Genomic DNA, 7876 nt, shown 5'->3' on the forward strand with positions numbered 1-7876 from the left:
GAAAGACAGTGACCCCACGGGAAGAGGCACTGTGGGCAAAGATGAAGCAGGGGGAGAAGACAGAGGGCCTTGGGGGGAGAATGGAGGCAGGACACTTTGATAGGTGGGCTCAAGAGTCTGGGGAAATCTGCCCTGTGATACCTGAAGACAACTGAGGATGAGGGAATGAATCATGCAGCCACTGGAGGAAGAGCCTTCCAGGCTGGGAGGACTCCACGTGCAGAGCCCCTGCTGCAGGAGCACACTTGGTCAAGTCAAGAAGCAGACAGGAGGCACTGAGGGAGGAGAGAAAGGCAGGGATAAGTTCACAGAGGCAGCAGCAGTGCGGGGCTGGTTGTGCAACTGGCCCAGAGATTGTGGCCTAGAAGGGGCCTGGCTTTTCCTCAAGTGGAAGCTCTGGAGAGGAGATGGGAGGAACAGTACAGAGACACTCAAGAGTAGAAAGAGTTGCAGAAAATGGATGTACCTGAAGACTGTCATTCTAAGTGAAGAATGTGAGACTAAGAAGCAGAAATATCTTACAATATCTTTTATATGAGGAATCTAAAAAGACACGATACAGATGAACTAATTTACAAAACAGAAACAGATTGACAGAGAATGAACTTATGGATGCCTGGAGTAAGGATGAGGGGAAGTGATAATTAGGAATTGCAGCATGGACAGGTTCACAATGCTATATTTAAAATGGATTATCAGTAAGGACCAATTGTACAGCACAAGGAACTTTGCTCAATGTTATGCAGCAGCCTGGATGGGAGGGCAGTTTGGGAAAGAATAGATACATGTGTCTATATATATGGGTGAATCTCTTTGTTGTCCACCTGAAACTACCATAAAACAGTTAATCCACTAAGAAAAAGTTAAATTAAAAAAAAAAAAAAGACGTTGTAAAGAATAATCCTGTATAGAATGATGTTCTATCAAAGTCACCAGTTGGCAGGACTGATCAAGAGAAAACTAGAAATTTCTGGGCCAGCACATAGAAGAGCTTTCCAGGTTCCAGATACTTCAGGGAAGTGGCCCAACAAAGGCCACTGACAAGATCAAGGACACAGTGATAGCAGCAGGGCGGGAACCACCAGAGAGCCTGACCAGGTGCTCAGGGCTTTGCCTGGAATTTACTCCCTGTGAGACCATTTGCTAAGCACTGAGCTTCGTGAGGACTCATAAGGTCCACACCTGCCTCTCTTCAAGGTCATAGTTGTTCTGAAAATCTGTCACTGGCCATTATTCAGGAGGCCTGATCTGGGAGCACTTTTGCGCTTTTTGGTCAACCTGGGGATTTTCAGTTGCTAAGCTTCCTGAGTCAGCTGCCCCTCCCACAGAGCCCTCCAGCAGGGAGGAGGCTGAGCCAGTGCCCTCTGTGGACTCAAGGACTAGCATCTTGCCAACACACACAGCTCATCCTATGCAGTCCCAGGCAGCTCCAGGCTGTGGCCTGGCAGAATCTCCTCAAAAAAGGAAGCATGTGACACAGGACCCCTGGGAGTGAGGACAAGCACAGGTATAAAAGGACCCAGTGAGTAGGGAGCACCTACCACTGGCACCATGACGCGGCCTGGAGCTCTCCTGCTGCTCTGCGCTGCCTTGCTCCTCATCGCGGGTGGAAGTGAGTGGCTGCGACCTGGGCTCCCCAAGGGTTCTGACACCTTTCCAGGGCAGCACTGAGCATGTCAGAAAGGGAAGGGAACAGTGTGTTCTGCTAGGTGTCTTTCAGGGAGTGTCCCCTTATCTTTCTGTTTCAGAGTGTGATGACATCTGCCCAGCCTTGAGGGACACTGTTGACCTGTTCATATCGGGAAGCCATGAGGCCTATATTGAACAAGTTGAAAAGTATAACCAAAATCCTAATGTACTGGAAACTGCTGATACCCTGAAGAACTGTGTTGATGAGAAGTTGACAGCGGAGGATAAGCAGAATGCTCTCAGTGCTCTGGTGGGTCAGGGTGTCTGTGAATGTGCCTGTGGGGCCTATGGCGGGAGGTTGGCGGGGGTGGAGAGGGATGTGTCAGGGGTCTGCTCAGGGCACTGGGAAGTGGGGAAGATCATTTCCTCTCCACCCTGGTGCTTCCCTGGGGACCTGGTAGCAGAAAGAACCTCATAAATGAGAGGAAGTGGCCAACACCCACAGTGTGGGAAAGGATCCTGCAGGAAGACTTAATCCAGCCTGGAGTTCTTGAGCTAGCAATGACTGCTCAGCTCTGCCTGGTCACAGGCCTGGGACCCTCCAGGCCCTCCTGACTCTATGACACCACCCGCCTTTGGAGTTAGGTCCTCAGCGCTGGCCTCCCTGACTCCAGCCTCTCCAGCACAGAAAACTGAATCTGCTGCAGTCCATTCCCATTGAGTCCTTCCTTTCCCAAACATCAGGTGCTTCAACTCCCTACCCCATCTCACCTAAACCCCATATTTGTCTTTGTTCCCTGAATGCCAAAGGGCCATTATGCCACACATGCCCTCAGAGGAGCTGCTTCCAAAAGCTGCCCTCCTGCCCTCCCCAGGCCTGGTTTGCCCAGAGTCGAGGATCAGAGTGAATCCTTTCTCTGCTGTCCTAGAGGTGGTGGGACAAGCAGCTATTTCAGCTCTAAGTCTCCAAGGGCCAGAGGAAAGAAGCAGACTGGGATCAACTCACCGCTGAAGACGTCCAGGAGTCACTCCAGAGCCCTGCCAGATGGTCCTCAGCAATGTCCCCCTTTCTATCACAGAAGACTGCCCTCAGCCCTGCAGGGAGACCCCACAACCTCTGTTCCATTGGAGGAAGCCTCACTGGGATGTATCTACCCTTACTTGCTCACATCCAGAGGCCAAACAAGCCGCCAGGCCCCTCCCCTGAGTTCAGTGCAGTTAACTGTCATGTCCACCCGAGGCCTCACCAGGTTTCTGCACCTTCTCTTACAGAATAAAATATACTCAAGTTCTCTTTGTTGATGGAACCGTCCCTGCCAGGAACCCAAGGAAGCCTCTTGCCTGATCCCTAAGTCATGTCAGCAACCTGCCACATCCAGGTGTCTATTAAAAGATTCCAGCAATAAAAAGCCTTGCAATTTACAAGAGAGTGCTTACTCACTGGATATTGGGCTTTGGATGTGGGGGTAGGGAGGACGTCACCACAGTGGAGACCACCAATGTGCCTTACCACTGCAGCTGGATTTCAGTGCTGTCAGATGCTTCTCCACAAATTCAGTACATGAGGGTAGGGTTGGTGATCATTATATCAGTCAGAGTGTCTGATCACTTCTGTCACCAGGACCCAGGTCATGAGCATCATCCACCAAATTTAGGCCTCCCAGGAACCTTGAGGTGTAGGAGTAATCATGATCATCTTAAAGGGAAAATCTGAAGCTCAGAGTGGGTAAAGCATCTGCTAAAAAAGACACAGCTTCCCCCACCCATCCACCCTGGAGAGACAAGCTCAGCTAACTCACCCTCTGACTGTGCACATATTCCAGCCCTTCTTTGGGCCTCTGGTTCCCATTAACAAAATCAAACTAACCCCATTCTCCAAGGCTGGAGTGAGATCAAAGTAAAATAATGGGTGAGAAAGAGCCCTGTCCTAAGCACCTGACAGGAGAGCAAGAACAAAGGGTCAAGAGTCACATGCTGAACTCCACCACTCCCTGGGCCTCAGTTTATCCTAAATCTAACCCACCAGTTGTGGACTCAGCTGCTTCCACATAAACACACTGAATTGGGTCTCACACTCAGAGTGGACGTCCAGGGGCCTGGGGTTTCTTGCTCCTCCTGTTTCTCTGCTTCCTGCCCACAAACTGGGCCCCATGCTCACCCTGTCTGATTCTTTTTCACCTGACCCCACCCCATCTCTAAGAGCTCCTTCCCATCCAATAGCTCCCCTCCAGAAAAGAGTCTGCTGGGCTTACTCCACAGGGCTGGATCTAGGACGGGGAATCTCTGAGGTCCTCATGGTGAGGACGCTTAGGACAGGTCCCCAAGGTGATCCAGAGCAGCTGCTTCTCCCTGTGGAGGGGACCCTGGGCAACACAGGGGAGGGCTCCTTTCCCAGAGTGACACCAGGCTCTTGTCTCTGCCCACCACTCCACCCCAGCTCTTCTAAGATGGAGACCTGCCTCTGTGGGAGCTAAGGTGAGTTGAGAGGGTGTGAGCAGGTCCTGGGGCAGGGACCCTTCTCCTCATCTGACCCAGGATGTGTATGCCACCCCACCCCCAACCAACTGACCTAAAAGCTCCAGGCCTTCTGAAAGGACAATTACCACCCAGATGAGTTGAGTGCATCTTACAATGTCTTGGATAAAGACATAGCTTGCTCTGCAGTGAGTGTACAGGTTTGACAGGGACCCATACAAGGATGTGGCGAATACAAGTGAGGGGCAGTTGGTCCTCCTGGGACAGACACGATCCATCTCTTGGCTTGTGCTCAGCTGCAGATAATTCCCTGAGGCTGCTGCGGAGACACTTCCATACTGTCCACCTGCCCCCTCCCCTCTCCCTGCCTTCCTCTGATCCACAGCACCCTTATCTAATCTGGGGTTAGTAGAAAAGGCAGCATCTGATTTCTCCCAAATCCTTTTCTGTCTGATATCCCAGTCCTCAGATGGGTGGGAAGGTAACTGTCAAAAATCTGTAGCTTTTGATTTCTGATTCTCACATGATCTCCCTCTGAGATCACAGAAGCCCCACCTCGCCTCCACCTAGGCTAACCTGAGTTCACCAGCAGCTGTGGGATAATCCCCCACTGCAGACACTCCCCTCCTCAAACATCTGCATCTCCCCTACCTGCTTGGTGGATTTCTCCAGCACCTGGGAGCTTGCTGAACCACCAGTAGGCTCAGTGGAAAGTGTGGGGATTCATGGCCACAGGGCAACCCTCAGACACTACAGACCCCAGCTTCCTTGACTGCTGGTGGGTCTCCTCAGAGGTGAGTTGCACACTCTCTCTCAAGGCACCCAGTGGCCTTGGGCCCCAACCTGCCCACTTCCTTGGCCTTTCTCACTTTGGTGTTCACTGTCCTTAGTTCGTCACTTAAGCACCTGATATCACCTTCCTAATTACCTACCTGCCCCCAAGTTCCTGTGTATGGGTCTCCTTTGTTGGGAACACAAAGTCTTCTAGTGTCCTATGTCCATCTGCCTGATCAGGAAGGACAAGAATTCAAGAGGAGGATGTTCAGTGAAGGCAGCAGGAGGAAAGCAGAGGGATACAATAGTTGACACTTCAGAGGTATCACCACCCTACACAGAGAACAGGAACCTGGGTCAGGGAGGGAGATGCTCTTTGTCCATGTATTTCTCTACAGACCTTGCACTGAGATATTCTCAAACTGTCCTGACAAGGTGTTTTGAGGGTGCACCCCTATCCCACCCACAGGAATCCATGTGGGAATCCAGGCAGAAGCACACATTGCCCCACTGATCAAGTCCTGGGAGCCAGAAAGTCAGAGAGAGATGGGAGCAAGCTCTGGGTGCCAGGATAGAAATAACAGGACTGAGACAAGCCCCCAACAAAGAAAAGCCCAAAATCAAGCAATAGTAGAGGACATGAATGCAATGAAGAGCTGCGTGGATAAATGCACTGTTTCACTGTTACCATCTAACCTGGAAGTTTATATTCAATTCCTTTTTAAAAATATTGTATAACATCGACTACTCTTCTAAAGCTATGACATATCTACCCTCATCCTCAGGCTGGCCATGCTCATGGACTCAGAACACAGGATATCCAGCCAGGGCTTGAAATCCAGGCATCTGAAGGGGTTCACATCTGGAAGGGTCAGATGTTCTATGTGTCCCAAGAGGGTACCTGAGGAAGGCAGACAGCTCAGCAGATCCTGAGGGGTGCTCAGCACAGGAAAGAGTTGACAGAAACACAATTCCACTGTGGAGGACACCACAGAAAACACACACATGGATGCATCATGTCCATTCCCAGATTACTGAGCTAACTGCAAATTGACTACTTGGCTAGACAAATGGGCCCCACTTGTAAAGCCTAAACTAAAGCCTAAAACTAAAGAGATGCACATAGCCCCATGTATTTGGGCAGCAGGGGCACAGAAACTGGCCTGGGCAACACATCACAGTCAGGTGAAGAGGTCCTGCTGATGATAGCAGGACAAGCCCAGATTCAAATCATCACTGCTTCTACCACAAAGGCAGCTCTGAGAAGACACACAGGGATGGCCCAGACTCAGGAGCATCTTCCACGCCCAATCCGTAAGGGGCTAACCCATTCTGCACTGTTTCAAGAGAGGCATGGAAGGAATAATAATAAATCAGAGAGATACCTGAATCATTCTGGTCTAGTTGTCCAGGGGAAAAAATGAGAGAAAAGCCAAGGAAGCCCCAAACTAAGAGAGATCCTGAGGATAGGCCAGGAATAATAAATCAAGGCAAACTTCTCACTGGTTAAATGTCCAGGGAAACTTTGCACAATGGTACAATATGGTACAAAGCATACCACACATATTGTGGTATGCAATACAGGCTTACAAAACATTCTACCTGCACACTGACTTAACGCTTCAACTTGGAAAAAATGTGAAAAATAAATATCTAGTTCCTGTTTCCTTTCAAAACACTGAAAAAGACAGTATTAGGAATTTAAAAGTATAATTTTAAATATAAAAGTAAGAATTTAAAAGTATAAGTCTACTAAGACAAAGAGAACAATATGAGGTTTTCATCAAATGACTAAATATAACACATCTTCAGAGAACAGAAAGCAGAGAAAGACATGGTGAGTGCAGGCAGAGAAAGCTGTATCTAACAAATCAGACAGAGCCAGTTTTTCTTTAATTTCAAAGAACTTTGTGCTTCAGAGGCACTGGGCAGTGTAGTGGATAACAGTAAATAAAGTTGCAGAGCTGAAAAGAGGCTATTAGTGTGAAATTTCTATGTGGAATCACTGAAATCTCTAACCCTCTTCCCCACCTTTTTTATTCATAGAACACCTGTATCCTTCAAGAAACAAACTAGAGAGGCAGCATGATGTAATGGTAAGATCAGGGACCTTGGAGGATTTCATGGTTCAAAAGTGGCTGTATTCAAAAGGTAAGTAATTTGAATGGCACAGATGTAAGCTAGGGGCTTCCCTGGTGGCTCAGCAGTAAAGAATCTGCCTGCCAAAGTAGGAGATACAAGTTTGATCCCTGGAGAAGGAAATAGAAATCTACTCCAGTCTTCTTGCCTGGGAAATCCATGGACAGAGGACCCTGGCAGGCTATAGACCATAGGGCTGCAAACAGTCAGATATGATTTAGTAACTAAACAACAACAATGAAGAGAAAAATAAAAAATCAATTTAAGAGAAACCCCATAAAGGCTATTAGCTGATCTCTCTGCAGAAACCTTGCAGTCTAAAGGGAGTAGCATGATACAAAGTCCTGAAAGGGAGAAACCTACAACCTAAGATACTGTGCCCAGCAAGATTATCATTTAGAATAGAAGGAGAGATAAAGAATTTCTCAAACAAGCAAAAACTAAAAGAATTCAGCAATACTAAACTTACACTGAAACAATGACAGATTGTCTACAAATAGAAAAGAGGCTAGAATTTCCAGGAAATGGAAAATTACAATAGGAAAGGCAAATACACAAAAGGACTGAAGATCACTTAAACAAGCCAATAAAATTCACTGGCACTTTCACTGCCATGGCCTGGGTTCAATCACTGGTTGGGAAAATAAGATCTCACAAGCTGCATGGCCAAAAAAAAAAATCAGTTCATATAAGTGATTATAGCTACAATCTACAGTAAGATCACTTAAACAAGCCAGTAAAATTCATGGCAATTTCACTGCCATGGCCTGGGTTCAATCACTGGTTGGGGAAACAAGATCTCACAAGCTGCATGGCCAAAAAAAAAAAAAAAATCAATTCATATAAGTGATTATAGCTA

General features: G+C 48.0%; 1 protein-coding gene across 1 annotated transcript; it reads left to right on the top strand.

The window, feature by feature from the left end:
• The first annotated feature begins 1551 nt into the window (after nucleotides 1-1551).
• LOC129546888 (major allergen I polypeptide chain 1-like) lies at nucleotides 1552-3048 on the top strand. Its single transcript, XM_055412290.2, has 3 exons — nucleotides 1552-1612; nucleotides 1749-1939; nucleotides 2902-3048. Exons 1-3 carry the CDS (start codon nucleotides 1552-1554, stop codon nucleotides 2929-2931), a joined length of 282 nt encoding a protein of 93 aa, XP_055268265.1. The 3' UTR covers nucleotides 2932-3048.
• The last annotated feature ends 4828 nt before the right edge of the window (nucleotides 3049-7876 follow it).

Source organism: Moschus berezovskii, chromosome 22, assembly GCF_049115385.1.
Source record: "Moschus berezovskii isolate FMDL1 chromosome 22, NW_MosBer_1.0, whole genome shotgun sequence".
In the NCBI taxonomy this organism is placed as follows: domain Eukaryota; kingdom Metazoa; phylum Chordata; class Mammalia; order Artiodactyla; family Moschidae; genus Moschus; species Moschus berezovskii.